The 19,075-nt window shown below is 48.1% G+C and overlaps 1 protein-coding gene across 1 annotated transcript in view; it reads left to right on the top strand.

Annotated features, from left to right (window-relative positions):
• Positions 1-19,075, top strand: part of rhpn2 (rhophilin, Rho GTPase binding protein 2) — a 59,675-nt gene that overhangs the window by 20,452 nt on the left and 20,148 nt on the right. Inside the window, exons 3-10 of the mRNA XM_060837911.1 lie at positions 391-519; positions 2,545-2,620; positions 4,035-4,112; positions 7,951-8,075; positions 8,893-9,059; positions 12,012-12,199; positions 13,162-13,318; positions 15,653-15,772. Coding sequence (XP_060693894.1) covers positions 391-519; positions 2,545-2,620; positions 4,035-4,112; positions 7,951-8,075; positions 8,893-9,059; positions 12,012-12,199; positions 13,162-13,318; positions 15,653-15,772 — 1,040 coding nt within the window. The remainder of the gene's footprint in view (positions 1-390; positions 520-2,544; positions 2,621-4,034; positions 4,113-7,950; positions 8,076-8,892; positions 9,060-12,011; positions 12,200-13,161; positions 13,319-15,652; positions 15,773-19,075) is intronic.

Raw genomic sequence — 19,075 nt, 5'->3', positions numbered from 1 at the left:
AATGACCCATCCTTCTCCTGGGTCTTGCCCAGTGGTATAAAGACCAAAGGAACAGGCTGTATCTTTGAATGATCTGTTCTGGTGGGTCATCAGAGGATTCAGGAGGAGTGGGCTGTATTGGAAATATCTTTCCAATGATTCCTGTTGAAGAGCTTTTGCCTGAAACATCGATTTTCCTGCTCCTCGGATGCTGCCTGACCTGTGCTTCTCCAGCACCACTCTAATCTTAGAAATATGTCTGTCTGATTTGGATGACCCCCAGCCTTACAGAGCTGTGGCCCTGGGAGACTGACGAGGACTGACGGGCTGTGAGGGTGTGGATGGGTAATGTTTGTCTCACTACATTTACCTGGAGCAGGCAGAGTGAGACTCCTGATTCTGTGTTCACAGGGCGACCGACAACAGTAAGGTGCGAGAAACAGTGCTGCTGGAACTGAGCTTTGTCAATTCAAACTTGCAGCTGCTGAAGGAGGAACTGGAAGGATTAAACAGCTCTGTCGAAGTTTATCAGAATGAAAAGTGAGTTCTCAAAAGTAACCAATGGGGTAGGCTTCTGGATCTGGGTGGGGGATATGCTTTGGAAGGTCATTGTGGACTCGGTGTTACTCCACATTGTAGACCTTCTATTATCGCCATGACCATTCCCATCACGCTCATCCCAGCTACCTCTACGACGCTCTCAATGAGACTTTCCTCCCAATGACTGGGGTCTGTCTGGGGTTAGGGGCTGGGGTATATCTGGGCTGGGGGATGGAGTCTGTACAGAGTGCCCTGATTGAGACCGACAGGTGGGGTATTTGTGTGGCTCAGGCTCAAATCACTGGGGTTTTTTTTTCTGGGTTATTTTTAAGTAAGAATTGATCGTGGGCCATTCAGTCCCTCTCCCTGTCCTGTCCCAATCTCAGTTCAATTCCTCTTCCTTCAGTCCTTCTTGCCTGAGTTTAAAGGTGTCCCTCAATCCTGGGACTGAAGAGTTTCCTCAGGGTCTAATCCCCCACTATTAACATACAGAAATTGAACTGGACTCACCACATAAACCCTGGCTGTAACAGGGGCTCAGAGGCTGGGAATCCTGCAGCAAGTAACTCACCTCCTGACTCCCCAAAGCCTGTCCACCATCTACAAGGCACAAGTCAGGAGTGTGAGGGAATACTCCCCACTTGCCTGGATGGGAGCAGCTCTGACAACACTCAATAAGCTCAACACCATCTAGGACAAAGCAGCCGCCTGATTGGCACCACATCCACGAACACCCACTCCCTCCCCCATCGACGCTCAGTGACAGCAGTGTGTACTATCTACAAGATACACTGCAGAAACTCACCAAAGTTCCTCAGACAGCACCTGCCAAACCCACGACTGCTTCCATCTAGAAGGACAAGGGCAGCAGGTACATGGGAACACCACCCCCTGCAAGTTTCCCTCCAAGCCCCTCACCATCCTGACTTGGAAATACATCACCGTCCCTTCAGCGTCACGGGATCAAAATCCTGGAATTCCCTCCGTTAGGGCAATGTGGGTCAACTAGCGGTTGAACCACAGCGGTTCAAGAAGACAGCACACCCCTACCTTCTCAAGGGGCAACTAGTGATGGGCAGTAAATGATGGGCCAGCTGCTGACAGCAACATCCCATAAATAAATTTTAAAAGCCCTGACTCTGTAAAGGGGAGTCTAACTCCCAACTGCACACCAGGCTCATCTACTGACTCTGTCCTTCTCTGTGGAAACTGAGGTTCAGAGTAGGAGGGAGAGGATTCGGGAGGAAAGGGGTAGGAGTGTTTGCTAAGACATGGGAGAAGGAAGGGACTGCTGATAACAGACCACCTTAAGTGAGGGGCATTCACCAGTGTGAGGAATAAGACCTGGAGAGAAGCCCTTTTTGCTGAGTGCCCTGAACAAACAGTGTCTGTGCCAGTCTCCCTGGCACCGCACAGTGGAATGTGCTGGCAGGTTTCACTCCATGCCCATTCAGTGTAACTCAACCTTGTTCAAATCCATCCGATACTGTGATGAAAACCCTCATTGTGTCCTGATCTCACCAACTCTGCCTAAATTTCACTAATCTCCACGCAACCAGATTTTCTCTTGTTCTCTTTCTCGCTGTCTCTTGTCAAGGTCGCTGCAGCCAGTTCCGTCTCCGATCCTTTTCAGTAAATTTGTGCTTCGCTTCTGCTCCTGAAACTTTAACACATTAAATCCTGTCCCCACCCCTAGGGACCCCCACCCCTAGGGACCCCCACCCCCAGGGAAGTGCAAGCTGTTTAATATGAACAATCCACCTTGTACCTGTTGGGCTTGGATTTGAGTTTGTCTCTTCCCTATCCCTCCCTCATTTTGACAAGCTGATTAATGCTGATGGGGTTATTTGATGACAAAACAGTATTTTCTTTTGCGATTGGATGGACAGTGTAATCCTGCCTCACTGGGATACCAGACACAATGTGCACTGTTCGGGTCAGGATTTGATTTCTGAGATTTGTAAACTGACTGTTGCACCCATTGTCGGGATTTGCCTGAGTTTGTCTGTGATTTGTTTTTTGCAGGGCTGCACTCTGTTTTCCACTCATCCCACTGGGACTGAAGGAGACAAAGGAAGTTGACTTTGTCACGCCTTTGAGGGTAAGGCCAGAGCTGCTTTGGCTGTCAAGGAGATGGTTTCCTAGGCAACCAAACTTCAAATTGGAGCTTGCATTTCCATAGCACCTTTTACCATCTTGGGGCATTCTGAAGGACTGATGTGAGATCTCAGTACGAGTGCAGGATATCAAGCATGTGATGTTAGTACAGCAAGATCCCACAAACAATATCATCTGACCTTCTTTAAAAAATAATTTTGTCTGTGTCTCTGTGTGTGTGGTGACAGTTGAATGGGGGAGAGCTCCCTACCTGGGATTATTTATGGCTATCTGAGGAAATGGACACATTTTAAAATTGAAACCAAGATCCCGGTCATCATGAACTGGTACATTTTCCATGGTAAAGCATCTAGTACATACCAACGACTCTGTACCTTCCCCTCATGAGAATCCACTTTGTTTTCTCTTTACTATGGGTTTTCCTGCAAATTATTCTTCGTGCAAGACGAAATGTTTTTAGAAAATGTCTTTTCTCATCAACATTCCAGTTCTATACCAAATAACTGAATGATAAAGGTGATATACAAATGCAGGTGGTGGATGTTGAGGAATCCTGTGTTACTGTTGTGTAATAAATGTCAATACTGGGCCTTGGAGGAGCAGGAGCACTGAATCCCTGGGGAGGAAGCCACCCCAGTGGGGTATTAGGGATGCCCCAAGGACGCCTCCTGGGGCCCACAGTGTGACAGGGACACCCCCACCCCCTCCCGGGGATGTGTGGGGTAATGGGGACCCGAGGGGTAACAAAGTGAATCCCATTCCTGTGTTGTGCACAAAGTATTTGTTACTGTCACAGACACACATCCATGAGATCCCTGTGTGTGACCAATTTGATTTCTTGGTACATTTACATAGGAACAGGACCAGGCCATTCTGCCCATTGAGACTGTTCCACCATTCAGTGAGATCATGGCTGATCGGTGACCTAACGTTACACACCTGCCTGTGACCCATATCCCTGAACATTCCACTTAACAAACCTGTATCTATCCCAGATTTAAAATGAACACCGAATCCAGCGTTCACTGCTGTTTGTGGAAGAGAGCTCCAAACCCCTCCTTGCCTGTGTGTGTAGAGGTGCTTCCTCACATCTATCTGTATTGGTCTGACCTTCATTCTCCGACCACGGGTTAGGCTTTTAATGGCACGGCTTCAAAAATCACTGACACCTGTCTGTTACTCAGGGAGTTTTGGGTGATGGATGGAATTGGAAAAGGGGTGTGGGAGGCATTTCTGGAGCAGAATAGGAACGCGATGGTGATGAAGACCAGGTGGTCCGTAAGTTTTGTGACTGGTGTTCTTCCTCATTTTTCTTGGATTTCACCCACGTGAGCTTGCGTTTACTCTCTGTCAGCTCCTTATGCCCTCTCAGTGCTCTATGTTTCTCATTCCCACAGGATTTCATTGAGGAACACTACGGTGATGATCCAGCAGAATATGAGGATAAGATCCTGGATCTTATGGACCTGCGGCAGGTTAGGACTCGGATCATGGGAGAATTGGGTTGGCTCTTCCACGTACAAGGGAGACCCTGTGCTAACCATTCAGAGGCGAGCCAGTGCTCTGTAATGTGGAGATGTTACCCCCTAGTCCCAATGGAGCTGTGTACAGTGGAAGGAGCAAGCCAGCCACGTGTTGGGGAGGCTGTGGTGCAGTGGGCTAGTAATCCAGAATTCCAGGCTCATGTTCTGGGGCCGTAGGTTCGAAACCCATCCTGGCAGATGACGAAATTTGAATCCAGTAAAATGCTAGTCTAATGCTGACCATGAAACCATTATCAATTGTCTGGAAAAGCTCCTCTGGTTCATTTTAGGGAAGGAAGCTTTTACATGTGACTCCAGACCACAGCAATGTCGTTGACTTGTAACAGTTGGGCATGGGCAATAGACACTGGTCTAGCCAGTGACAGCTGCAAATGTGTTGCTGGTCAAAGCACAGCAGGTTAGGCAGCATCTCAGGAATAGAGAATTCAACGTTTCGAGCATAAGCCCTTCATCAGGAATAAGAGAGAGAGAGCCAAGCAGGCTGAGATAAAAGGTAGGGAGGAGGGACTAGGGGGAGGGGCGATGGAGGTGGGATAGGTGGAAGGAGGTCAAGGTGAGGGTGATCGGCCGGTGTGGGGTGGGGGCGGAGAGGTCAGGAAGAGGATTGCAGGTTAGGAGGGCGGTGCTGAGTTGAGGGAACCGACTGAGACAAGGTGGGGGGAGGGGAAATGAGGAAGCTGGAGAAATCTGAATTCATACCTTGTGGTTGGAGGGTTCCCAGGCGGAAGATGAGGCGCTCCTCCTCCAGCCGTCGTGTAGTTGTGTTCTGCCGGTGGAGGAGTCCGAGGACCTGCATGTCCTCGGTGGAGTGGGAGGGGGAGTTAAAGTGTTGAGCCACGGGGTGATTGGGTTGGTTGGTTCGGGCGGCCCAGAGGTGTTCTCTGAAGCGTTCCGCAAGTAAGCGGCCTGTCTCACCAATATAGAGGAGGCCACATCGGGTGCAGCGGATGCAATAGATGATGTGTGTGGAGGTACAGGTGAACTTGTGGCGGATATGGAAGGATCCCTTGGGGCCTTGGAGGGAAGTGAGTGTGGAGGTGTGGGCGCAAGTTTTACATTGAGACAGGCCGCTTACTTGCGGAACGCTTCAGAGAACACCTCTGGGCCGCCCGAACCAACCAACCCAATCACCCCGTGGCTCAACACTTTAACTCCCCCTCCCACTCCACCGAGGACATGCAGGTCCTCGGACTCCTCCACCGGCAGAACACAACTACACGACGGCTGGAGGAGGAGCGCCTCATCTTCCGCCTGGGAACCCTCCAACCACAAGGTATGAATTCAGATTTCTCCAGCTTCCTCATTTCCCCTCCCCCCACCTTGTCTCAGTCGGTTCCCTCAACTCAGCACCGCCCTCCTAACCTGCAATCCTCTTCCTGACCTCTCCGCCCCCACCCCACTCCGGCCTATCACCCTCACCTTGACCTCCTTCCACCTATCCCACCTCCATCGCCCCTCCCCTAGTCCCTCCTCCCTACCTTTTATCTCAGCCTGCTTGGCTCTCTCTCTCTTATTCCTGATGAAGGGCTTATGCTCGAAACGTTGAATTCTCTATTCCTGAGATGCTGCCTAACCTGCTGTGCTTTGACCAGCAACACATTTGCAGCTGTGATCTCCAGCATCTGCAGACCTCATTTTTTACTAGCCAGTGACACCCATACCCTGAAACGGAATCCAAATATCCTGGTCATCTCCTTGGAAATGTTTTTCAGTGACAGCAGGAAAGTCAAAAACATCAGAAAGAGGAAGTCAGTCAGCCTCCATAACGTACTTCACCTTTCTATAAGTTCGGGCCAATTCTAGGTATTGACTCAGCCCCATTTTCCTGTGTGCCTCCATATCCCTGAACTCCCCATCCATCAGGAATCTGGTGTGGTGACTTTGATTATTCTCAATAATCCAGCAACTGCACCCCCCACGTGCACCACCCCGCCCTGCGTGCACCCCCCACGTGCACCACCCCACTCTGCGCACACCCCCCACCCCCCCCCCCCCCGCACTCCCCACGTGCATGAGAGTTCCAAATCCCCCCTCACATTCAGCTTAAACGGGAGATTGCATTCTTTGCAGGAGTCTCCCTAGTTCTAGATCCTTCCAGCTGGGTAAACATTTTCTCAATGTCTAGCCCCTCAGAATCTTATATGTTTCCAAGAAGATCACATCATATTGTTCCAAGTAATGACTATGGCACCAACTTACTTCAGCCCACTCTGTAAGGTGACAGCTATATCCCAGGGGTCAGCTGAGGGAACTTGCACTGAACTGTCTCAAATGCAAGTCTATCTTTCCTTAAGAAAAAAGATGAAAACTCTATCGTACTCTGAATGTAATCTCATCAAAGACAGTTCAACAAGACTTTTCTACTTTTACACTCCATTTCTCGTACACTGAAGGACAACATTTAGTTTACCTTGCCAACTACTTGCTGTGCATGTAGACTAATGTCGAGTTGTGGTATGAGAACAGGCATTAGAGGTTTGTTGATGGTGATCAGTTGGAGGTTTCTTTGTCACCCATGTTCAGATTGGCGAATTCAGAAAGCTGGATTTTATTAGGAATCCTCGATGTGTCAAGACTGCATCGACTCATAGAGATGTACAGCATGGGAACAGACCCTTCGGTCCAACCTGTCCATGCCGACCAGATATCCCAAGCCAATCTAGTCCCACCTGCCAGCACCCGGCCCATATCCCTCCCAACCCTTCCTATTCATATACCCATCCAGATGTCTCTTTAAATGTTGTAATTGTACCAGCCTCCACCACTTCCTCTGGCAGCTCATTCCATACACGTACCACCCTCTGTGTGAAAAAGTTGCCCCTTAGGTCTGTTTTATATCTTTCCCCTCTCACCCCGTTTATCCCTATCCATGCCCCTTATGATTTTATAAACCTCTATAAGGTCACCCCTCAGCCTCCGACGCTCCAGGGAAAAAAGCCCCAGCCTGTTTTGCCCCTCCCTATAGCTCAAACCCTCCAACCCTGGCAACATCCTCGTAAATCTTTTGAGTTGATTAGTGAGGAAACTATGTTGAAAATACAAACATTTCTCGGACTCTGAACAAAACTGCAAGGGGCAGTTGGCAGTTGACAGTGTAAAGTCAGATGTCTGACAAAGCCAGGCAAGGCAACAGCATCTTTCACTTGCTGAAGGTCATTCAGGAAGCAGTTACATTGTTAACAATACAATTCCTGCTGAGTGCAAGGCCAGATATCGTCAGCTCATTTTCACATCTAATGGAGAAAGTGAGAGATTCTCTAGATGATTGTGAAAGGGCTAGCATGTGAATGGCTGGTGGAATGGCCTCATGCTGAGCATAAAACTGACAGAGATATCTCCATTTACTGGTGAAACCAGCGCTAGGGTGCTTCAGTATGTGATAATCTCAAATAAATCCAGTCGGAAAATCAGGAGCAACCCCCCCCCCCCCCCCCCCCAGAGAGCAGAGAGAATGTAGGGGATACACAGTGACTGGGAGAGGTGGAGGTGAGTTGCATCGACGCATTGAAAGGGGAAGCTGGACAGACGCTAGGAAGCACGTAATGGGAGAATTTACTGATGAGAGATTCGGGTGGAGCATTGGCCCCAGCACAGATCGGACAGGCCACATGGCTGCCTTACCCTAGACAGTGAGCTGGTGCCGGTGTTACCAATGTTTACACACCCAGGAGGGGCAGGAAAGGCTCCTGCTCACTGAATGAGCGTGCCTGTGTGGTATAGCATTGCTCCATTGGTGTCTGATTGAAATCTGCCCTGTGTGTGTCTGCAGGCTGTCCGCACTCCGAGTCGGAATGCCCTGGGTGTCGACCTGCTGATATCCTACTACAATCAGCTCAGCTTCTTGGAGAGTCGTTTCCTGCAGCCTAACAAACACCTGGGTGTCTTCTTCACCTGGTAAGGAACCACGGCTCTCCGTCTCTCACTCAATCCCCTCCCCCACACCCACTTCATTGAACATACACGTTAAACCTGTCTTTCCAGCCAGCTCAATGCTTGTCTTTAGCTTTGCTAATGAGAACATTAACATTTTGGGGCAGTTGTTTAACCACTTCTACGTCTGATTAAGAATGTGCATTTATATTGTGTTCCACATGTGAACACCACATTCTAAGTGCAGTGGGTCTGTTGTGTTTTTCCAGCAACACACTCTCAACCCTAATCTCCAGCATCTGCAGTCCTCATTTTTGCCTATTCTAAGTGCAGCGCTGACGGAGCACCGCGCCCTGAGGGAGGGTCAGCGCTGAGGGAGCACTGCGCCCTGAGGGAGGGTCAGCGCTGAGGGAGCACTGCGCCGTGTGGGAGGGTCAGTGCTGAGGGAGCACCGCGCCCTGGGGGAGGGTCAGCTATCTGTGTGCTTGGTGGGGGGTGTTAAAGATTGCAGCATCATTCCAGGGTGAGGAGGGGTGTCTTGGTCTGTACTTATCCCTTGAACAAAAACAGCTCCTCTATTGAGGTGCATTTCAGCAGTTCAAAAGGACAGGTCACTACCACCTTCTCAAGGGCAACTAGACAGTCAATAAATGCTGGCCCAGCCAGTGATACCCACATCCCACAAATAAATTTTAAAATTGCTGTGTTTTGATTAAGTCCTCCAGAGTACTGCTGTTGAGTTACAAGAGGTTTTGTCAAAGTCTTGTTTCTTTGATTGCTGTAAGATTTGAATGGTTTCCCCTCCCTGTGATTGTGATTGGACTGCTCTTGTTATTCCTAGGTATGACTCCTTTACTGGTGTGCCTGTATGCCAGCAACACCTCTCTCTGGAGAAGGCCAGCATTCTGTTTAATATTGCAGGCCTGTACACTCAGATCGGCACCCGCAGTGATCGCAAGACCCAGGCTGCTCTCGACAATTCCATTGATGCCTTTCAGAAAGCAGCAGGTCAGCATTCACACTGCCCCTTTCCCAAACCCCCACTCCCACATCCCAGACCCTCTAATCCTGGCACCTTCGCCCAACCCACCTGGCTACTGACTTGTTAATTTCTGTTTATTCAGCAGGGTAAGGGTAACTCACTGTGTAATTGTACAGAGTCAGTGTGTATTCAGCAGGGTAAGGGTCACTCACTGTGTAACCATACAGGGTCAGTGTTTATACAGCAGGGTAAGGGTCACTCACTGTGTAACCGTACAGAGTCAGTGTTTATTCAGCAGGGTAAGGGTCACTCACTGTGTAACCGTACAGGGTCAGTGTTTATTCAGCAGGGTAAGGGTCACTGGCTGTGTAACTGTACAGAGTCAGTGTTTATACAGCAGGGTAAGGGTCACTGGCTGTGTAACCGTACAGGGTCAGTGTTTATACAGCAGGGTAAGGGTCACTCACTGTGTAACCGTACAGGGTCAGTGTTTATACAGCAGGGTAAGGGTCACTCACTGTGTAACCGTACAGGGTCAGTGCTTATACAGCAGGGTAAGGGTCACTCGCTGTGTAACCGTACAGGGTCAGTGTTTATACAGCAGGGTAAGGGTCACTCGCTGTGTAACCATACAGGGTCAGTGTTTGTACGGCAGGGTAAGGGTCACTCGCTGTATCTCTGGTGTGAATTACCCCCAATGATGACGAAAGGTTTTTGTTGGCCATGGTAACTGAAGTGCGTGTGTTTGCTATGTTTATGATCCTGGGGAAAGTGGGGCAGCTGCTGTATATGATTCACCAACAAACAGTTCCAGGAATACTGTTGGGAAGAAGTCTGGTCCATTTGGCTGTTTGTTTATAGACACAGGGCTGCTTGCAGTTCTTGTGTGAAATATGAGGCAGCTGTGTGTGTAGCACCTGGGGTGGGATGTAGACAGACAGAAGCTGCTTCCTGTGCTGTCAGCTCTCCTCCAGATTTACACCCAGGGCTCTGAACTGAATGGAACTGACCAAGGTTCCAGTTCTTGATTTCCTCCAGTGACTTGGTGGAAGCCAACAACATGGAATAATCTCAGTGATACTGCCCTGTGAGGACCTGAGCACTCTGTTAGTCATGTAAGAACAAAGGAAGCCACTCAGCATCCTCTTCAATGGGTTACACTATTCAAGTGGATCCCAACTGATCTGTGTCTTGATCCACTCGGGATTACATGATCTATGATCCCCTTGCCTCACAGATCCACGTTTATCTCAGATTGAGATTTCCCTGTGATTACTGGACATGACTGCTTTCTTGAGGAGAGAGTTCCAATTCCTTTGCCCCTCTTTGTAAAGTGTGTTGCAAAAGGCTTGAGTCTTTTAAAAGCTGTTTCTGTTCCTGACCCCCTTCCCTCGTAGAAATCTCCGCCCCCCCCCCCCAACTCCTTTATTCGGCCTTGGTCAGGAATTGAAGTCCAGCTCCAGCAAGCGATGAGTCAGGTGCTGTTCAAACTGCACGGAGGTATCCAATGTCAGTGAAAAACACTTGCTGCAAGTCCACAGGGTCTCTGAGACACTGTTACTGTCTCCCCACTTGAGAGTTATTTGCCACGAAGTGAGTATAATCAAGATCCCTGTGATGAGGGGAAGAGGAGACAGAGTAGAATGGGTCTGTGCTGATTTTCTTCACTCATGATGTGGATGTCGCTGGCTGGGCTGACAACTATTACCTGTCCCTAGTTGCCCCTTGACAAGGTGGGGGTGACCCACAATGCCCTTAGGGAATTCCAGAATTTTGACCCACCGACAATGAGGGAATGATAATATATTTCCAAGGCAGGATGGTTTGGGTAGCTTGGAGGGGAACTTGCGGGGGGATGGGGTTCTATCTATCTGCTGCCCTTATCCTTCTAGATGGAAGCGGTCATGGGTTTGGAAGGTGCTGTCAAAGGAATCTTGGAGATTTGCTGCAGTGCATCTTGTAGATGATACACACAGCTGCTACTGTACATTAGTGTTGGAGGGAGGGGATGTTTGTGGATGTGGTGACAGTGAAGTGGGCTGCTTTGTCCTGGATGGTGTCAAGCTTTGTGTTGTTGGAGATGCACCCATTCCAGGTGAGTGAGGAATATTCCATCACACTCCTAACTTTTGCCTTGTAGATGGTGGATAGGCTTTGGGGAGTCAGGAGGGGAGTTATTCACTGCAGTATTCCTAGCTTTGGAGTTGCTTTTGTAACCACTGTTTGTGATAAGTCCAATTCAGTTTCTGGTCAATGGTAACCCCCAGGACTTTGATAGTGGGGGATTCAGAGATGGTAATGCCCTTGAATGTCAAAGGGCAGTGGGCAGATTGTCTCTTACTGGTGATGATCCTTGCCTAGCATTTGTGAGACACTGATGTTACTCACATTAAAAGAAATGAGAGGTACTCTCCTAGAAAAGTACAACTGTTTTAAGGCACTTGCTGGGGTAGAGACAGTGAAGCTGTTTCCTTGGCTGGAGGCAGTAAGGGCACAGCATTCAGCAGTGTAGAAACGTCTTGGGGAAGAAACGTCTGCACTTGATGTTATGAACCTTTGGAAATCTGTAAGCTTTGAGAGGACCGAATGCTCGGTCCTGATTGTGTGCAAATTGAGTCTGATGGACACTGAAGTTGCAGGATATGGGAAATCCAACAACTGTGATCTGATGGAATGGTAAAGCAGGTTATTGAGTGGTAAGACAGACTGGTGATCCTGTGTCTTACGTTGGACACAGGAATATACATGCTGTATATTCAAGTCACAACAATGCAGTGAGTTCCACTAACAAGAGGCTCTGTAAAAACTCTCCACAGTTTTGTTAGCTGCTGTCTGTTCAGTTCCTCTCTCTCTGGGTTGTTATTTATCTTTTAGACAGTTAGGGGATTGTGGGACTGGATGAGGAAGTGAACGGGCAGTGTGAGGCTCTCTGTGTGCTCCCTAGATCCCACCTACAGTCTTGACATCACTGTTTTCAGGGGTGCTGAATCACCTGAAGGAAACCTTCACACACACCCCGAGTTTCGACATGAGCCCCTCGATGCAGAACATGCTGATCCGCCTGATGTTGGCCCAGGCTCAGGAGTGTGCCTTTGAGAAAATGGTTCTGCCTGGAATCCACAACCAGTTCTTCAACCTGCTACGGATAGCACAAGAAGCTGCCAAGGTAGGTGGCATTGTTCAGTCTATATCATTGGGCAGGTAGTTATTTCCCATTGCCCTGAAGATGGTGGTCAGCCATCTTGAATACAATTGAATGGCAGCTCACTAACTGAGTGAGCCACATTACTCTGGGTCTGGAGTCCCATGTAGGCCAGACCAGGGAAGGACGGCAGATTTCCCTCCCTGAAGGACATTAGTGACTCAGATTTCTCAATATTCTGTCATTAAATGGTCACCATTAGGACTACTTTTATTCCAGATTGATTTAATAAAAGCCATTTAAATTCTCCCAACTACTACAGGGGGATTTGAACTTTTGCACTGAGAACATTAACTAGGTCTTGGGATTATTATTTATTCCTTTTATGAGATATGGATGCCCATCCCTAAATGCCCAGCGGGCAGTTAAGAGTTTACTATATTGCTGTGGGTCCAGAGTCACATCTAGGCTAGAGCAGGCTCAGTAAGCCAGACAACATTCAATAACAACTGACATTCCCAGATTGTTATTGTATTCAGGTAACCCCATTTGCTTCGATGGGATTGGAATCAGTGCTTCCAGAATTTTAGCCTCAGCTTCTGGATTACTGCCTCACATTGCTGGTTTAGTAATGGGACTGCAGTGTTTGCCAGGCCCCTCCCTACTCAATACTGCTTGGTGCTGATTTGCTGGGATGTGGGCACCGCTAGTTAGGCCAGCATTAATTGCCCGTATCTAGCCGCCTGAAGGTATGTCTGTGGGAAGACCCTCGTGGGTGATCAGGAGCTGGCAGCAGCTAAGTGAAAAGTGATTAGGACAAACCGATATCCCAAAGTGTTAGCAATCAATGATGCATATCTGAAACACCGTCACTGTCATTTGGGGAACACTTCAGGTGAACACAACCCGAGTGATTGCTGGATTTTGCAAATGGAGGTTTTTTTCACAGATGGACTCGGTTAATGTTTTTGCTCTGGATTTTCTAGGTGTCTGACGTGTACAGCACTGTTCATCAGTCCATTACACAGGCTCCAATCAAGGAGCACGTCCCTTCAGCCTGGTCGTACACTGTGCAGGTCAAGTTGGAACATTACAGAGCGCTGGCCCATTACTTTGTGGCTGTAGCAATGCTGGATCATCAGTGTGAGTACTGTGCGCTGTCAGCTGGGTGTGGGCACTGTGGCTGCTAAGAAAAAACAGCAATCGCTGGAGAAATTCGGGTCTGAGAGCATCTGTGGATGCAGTTCTGAAGAAAGGTCCCTTGACTCAAAACATTGACTCTGTTTCTCTCTCCACAGAGCTGCTGAGTTTCTCCAGTAATTTGTTTTTGTTTCCGATCTCTAGCATCTGCAGTTCTTTGTTTTATTTTAGTGGCTGGAAGGAGGCCAGCTGTAAATATTCACCTTCTGCAGTCAAATAGCCCATCCATAACAACCATCACACAGAGGCAGCAGACTGGAAATCAAGGCACGGTGGCACAGTGGTTAGCACTGCTGCCTCACAGCGCCAGAGACCCGGGTTCAATTCCCAACTCCGGCGACTGACTGTGTGGAGTTTGCACATTCTCCCCGTGTCTGCGTAGGTTTCCTCCGGGTGCTCCGGGGTATTGGTGGGTTGTGCATCGGCGGGTCAGCGTGGACTTGTTGGGCCGAAGGGTCCGTTTCCACACTGTAAGTAATCTAATCTAATCTAAGGCCCACTGTTCCCAGAATCCTCCAGGGCAATCAGCAATTGTTGCCCTGTCACTCCACTAGTTAAAACTCCTGATGAAGGGCTCTCGCACAAAGCATCGATTCTCCTGCTCCTCAGATGTTGCCTGACCTGCTGTGCTTTTCCACGACCACACTCTAGGCTCTAATCTCCAGCATCTACAGTCCTCACTTTCTCCTAGTTAAAACTCCAGCCTCTTCTAAAGCCCTTGTATAAGCACATGCTGATCGAACCACAGAAACATGGGTGTTATGGACAGAGGGAATGACCGGGAAGGTAGTTCAGCGTTCCCTGTCCACAGAGATGACTGAGGTGATCCTTTTGCTGACTAAGGAAGCTGCCTCTCCATCTTCCTTTTCCAGGTTCTTTCCCTTGTTTGCAGGAGGCACAGGGTCACTGCTTCACACTAACAAACACCTCTGATTTATTCATTAAAATCACAATTTACAGCATATGGTGAGGGGAAATAAAGTGGCTCTCCTCAGACCTGAGATGGTGTTTACTGAGGAGAAAAAATGGCAGCTTCCCTTATTAGGGTTAGAGTCTCTACAGTATGGAAACAGGCCCTTCAACCCAACAAGTCCACACTGACCCTCCAAAGAGTATCTCACCCAAACCCATTTACTCATGCACATAACTTATACATCCCTGAACACTTTGGGCAATTTAGCATGGCCAATTCACCTAGGCTGCACACCTTTGGACTGAGGAAACCCATGCAGACACTGGGAGAATGTGCAAACTCCTCACACAGAGAGTCCCCGAGGCTGCAATCGAACCTGGGTCCCTGGTGCTGTGAGGTACCATGCTAACCACTGAGCCACTGTGCTGCCCCTTCTGGAGGTCTGATTGCTTCTAATGAAATGTTCACACCCACAAGCCATCCAGTTGCCTGGGAGCCAATCACAGTTGTTGCCATCAATAACTGGTCACCATTTCACAGACCAATCAGCTCCTTGTTGCTGACTGAATCTCCCTTTGTAACACAGCCCCTTGCTCCAGCTCGGCTTTAATGGGGAAGCAGTGTAAACTGCACTAACAATCCATGTCCGGTTCCTTTTGAAAGGTACAGCAATCCTTCAGCATTCGTTGGCTTTTAAAACCGTTCTTCTTCTTCTATTTCAGTTCACAATCTGTAACAAATATGAAAAGATACTGTGTCTATGTAACTGTCAGTGTCGTATTTGTGTACAGTCCTGAGAGGCTGAGAATTAATCAATGTGTATTGCAAAGGATAATCTGTAGCTGTTCATTTGTAGTTCATTAGCAGTTACATGTCCACTGTGTTTGTGTTCTCTATTCCATATTGTAATACCGTGTTCACTGTCTCCGTGTTCTCTCCCCGTGTGGCGGTGCTGTGTTCACTGTCTCCGTGTTCTCTCCCCGTGTGGCGGTGCTGTGTTCACTGTCTCCGTGTTCTCTCCCCGTGTGGCGGTGCTGTGTTCACTGTCTCCGTGTTCTCTCCCCGTGTGGCGGTGCTGTGTTCACTGTCTCCGTGTTCTCTCCCCGTGTGGCGGTGCTGTGTTCACTGTCTCCGTGTTCTCTCCCCGTGTGGCGGTGCTGTGTTCACTGTCTCCGTGTTCTCTCCCCGTGTGGCGGTGCTGTGTTCACTGTCTCCGTGTTCTCTCCCCGTGTGGCGGTGCTGTGTTCACTGTCTCCGTGTTCTCTCCCCGTGTGGCGGTGCTGTGTTCACTGTCTCCGTGTTCTCTCCCCGTGTGGCGGTGCTGTGTTCACTGTCTCCGTGTTCTCTCCCTGTGCCTGTTGTAGTGAATTCCCGGGATGACACTGACCAACAGGAGATGCTTCTCTACCAGCTCTATGATGCAATGCCTGAAGGCCTCGCACCACTTTCCATTCTGAGAAGCAAAGAGGAACGTAAACGTGTTGGTAAGAAACAGCAGCCTTTAGTTTAGATATCCATTTCTAGCACGCGGGGTTCCGCCTGTAAGAATTGCTTGTTGAGAAGCTAATGGAATGGTTTCGAGAGAGTTTCTTATAGCAACACTTTCCAGAACCAACTGGAGAGCAGGTTATGTTAGACTTGGAGTTCTGTAAAGTGACAACATTAATTAATGACCTCAAAGAGAAGGCATCCCTTCACTTCACAGTGAAGTCTCACAGAGTGAGGTGGGTTTTGAGGGAAGTGTATCAGAACCGGAATGATCTTGACAAGGTGCTTGTGGAAAGGATTTTTTTTTGTGGGTCAGTCCAGTCCACAACTAGGGGGCAGTGTTTTTAAATTAGGAATCACCTTTTTAGGACCGAACTGAAGGGAATTTATTTGAGGGTTGAGAGACTTTGGAACTCTGTCTCGAAAGGTGATAGAACATTGCAGCGCAGTACAGGCCATTTGGCACCAACCTGTGAAATTAATCTGATGTCCATCTAACCTATACCGTTCCATTATTATCCAAATGTATGTACAATGTCCAGTGAAATACCTTTAACGTCAGAGAGTCTACTACTGTTGCAAGCAGGTTGTACCACGCCCTTACTACTCAATAAAGAAACTACTTCTGATATCTCCTAAATCTATCGCACTTCAATTTAAAGCCATGTCCCTCATGTTAGCCCTCACTGTCCACCCTATCTAACCCTTTGATTATCTTATACATTTCGATCAAGTCACCTCTCAACCTCCTCTCCAATGAAAACAGCCTCAAGTCCCTCAGCCTTTCCTCATTAGACCTTCCCTCCATACCAGGCAACATCCTAGTAAATCTCCTCTGCACCCTTTCCAAAGCTCCCACATCTTTCCTATAATGCAGTGACCTGACCTGTACACAATACTCCAGGTGCGGCCGCTCCAGTGTCTTGTACAGCTGCAACATGACCTTGTGGCTCCGAAACTCAATCCCTCTGACCAATAAATGCCAACATGCCATATGCCTTCTTTTTTTTTTCACATGTAGATAGGATAGTAATATAGATATTTTTATTGGAAATTTAACATTTTGACAAATTTACAAAAATAAGCAGAATTTTCAAGCACAAACATTAATATAAAAATAGATCTTAAATATATAATCATCAAAATTCAACTAATCCACAATCATCCAGAGTGTATAGTTGAGTCGCTTACATCCTTCAAATAAGAGAAAATGTTCTCTAATACACTCATAACAGTATGATAAAAAGGAAGCTATTTCCAAACAATAAGAACAAAAAAAAAATTAAACATGTTTGAATGGAGATCTTCCCCCTTGTTCTCAGGGGGCCTTACTACCTTTCCAACGTTCCACCATATCCTCTCCCAAACAGTGTCCCACCCTCGACCCGGGCGCTCCTTAATAGGATTTAGATATAATACTGAGCTAGAGTTAACAGTGAGCGCCGCACCCCCACCCCTCCCCACCCATACCTGAGTATATCTGCTAGCATCAATGCCACGTACAGACACACATAACTATAAAATTACAACTCCAACAGATTACAGTTAAGTATAATAACATAAGATAGCAAGGAAGACAACCCCGCTCCCAGAGGCAAAAGTAAAGTAGAATAAAGTATCCATTTCTCCCCACGGAGTGTGGGAGAGGCAAGCCAACATAAATTGCCTCTTACGATTTATTTAACCGAGTCTAAAAGTTTCTTGGCCTCTTCCGGTGATCTAAAATTATACTCGGATCCTTCGTGGGTAAAGCATAACGTCGCTGGGTAGCGTAAGGTGTATTGAATATCTAAGTCCCTTAAACATTTCTTCACCTCATCAAACGCCTTCCTCCTTCGGGCCAAAGCCGGGGAGAAGTCCTGAAATAACATAATCTTGGATCCTTCATGGATCATAGCTTTAGGATCCTTTCCAAGCTTTCTGGAGGCATCCAGGAGTATCTGCCTCTCCCTATAACTCTGCAGCCGGAACAGGACCGGGCGTGGGCGCTGGTTTGGGCCAGATCCGCGTACTGCGACCCGGTAGGCCCACTCCACCCTTACCCGGTCAGTTTCAGCCCCCAGGTTTAAAAGCTGGGGCAGCCATCGCTCCAGAAATGCTGCTAACTTTCCTTTCCCTTCTTGCTCGGGAAGGCCCAGCAACCGAATATTCTTTCTCCGATTTCTGTTGTCAATATCATCCATGTAGATTTCAAAGGCCCGGACTCTCTGCTCCAGAGCTCACACCTGTTCTGCAGCTGTTTGAGCTGCAGCCTCCGAGGTTGTGGCCTTTAGTTCCGCCCCCTCCACTCGGCCCTGTAATTCCCCGATAGTTTGATTCTGTTTCTGCAGCTTTTCTTCGAATGCATTCCATCTCTGTCGGGATTCTGCAATGAAATTGACGAGTGTCAATTCCAATCTAGCTATCATCTCTATAAGGCCCGTTTTTACATCAGCCGCAGCCGGAGGAGAGGAGGGTGGGGGAGGGGTCTTTGTTTTCTGAGAGCTGCGGGGTCCCTTCGATTTACTCATTATCTACTCAGTATTAGACTCTTTAAATATAATATTCAGCAGCTAATTAAGATTAAAGAAATTTTTTGGGTGGTTTGGCAAGTGTGGTGGGGACAGGAAACCCACTTTTCCCAGGTTTTGGGAAGGGCTCTGTAGACTCAGACTTGCTGAGTCGCCGCCATCTTGGACCTCCCCGCCATATGCCTTCTTAACAACCCTATCAACCTGGGTGGTGACTTTTGGGATTTATGCACCTGGACACCGAGATCTCTGTTCAGCTAAACTGCCAAGAATTGTACCATGATTTGGAGATGCTGGTGTTGGACTGGGGTGTACAAAGTTAAAAATCACACAACACCAGGTTATACAGGTTTAATTGGAAGCACACTAGCTTTTGGAGTGACAATCACCTGATGAAGGAGCATCGCTCCGAAAGGTAGTGGGCTTCCAATTAAACCTGTTTGGAATATAACCTGGTGTTGTGATTTTTAACTAAGAATTGTACCATTAGCCCAGAATTCTGCATTCCTGTTACTACTTCTGAAATGAATTATCTCGCACCTTTTCGCATTAAACTCCACTTGCCACTTCTCTGCCTAGATCTGTATCTTATCTGTGTCCCTCTGTAACCTACAACCTCCTTCGGCACTATCCACAACTCTGCCTACCTTAGTGTCATCTGTAAATTTAGTAACCCATCCTACTACACCCACCTCCAGATCACTTATAAAAGTGACAAACAGAAGTGGCCCCAAAACTGGTAACTGAGCTCCAGGATGAACATTTCCCATCAACCACCACCCTCTGTCT

Source organism: Hemiscyllium ocellatum, chromosome 17, assembly GCF_020745735.1.
Source record: "Hemiscyllium ocellatum isolate sHemOce1 chromosome 17, sHemOce1.pat.X.cur, whole genome shotgun sequence".
NCBI lineage: Eukaryota > Metazoa > Chordata > Chondrichthyes > Orectolobiformes > Hemiscylliidae > Hemiscyllium > Hemiscyllium ocellatum.
This window is presented reverse-complemented; position numbering and strand designations above follow the sequence as displayed.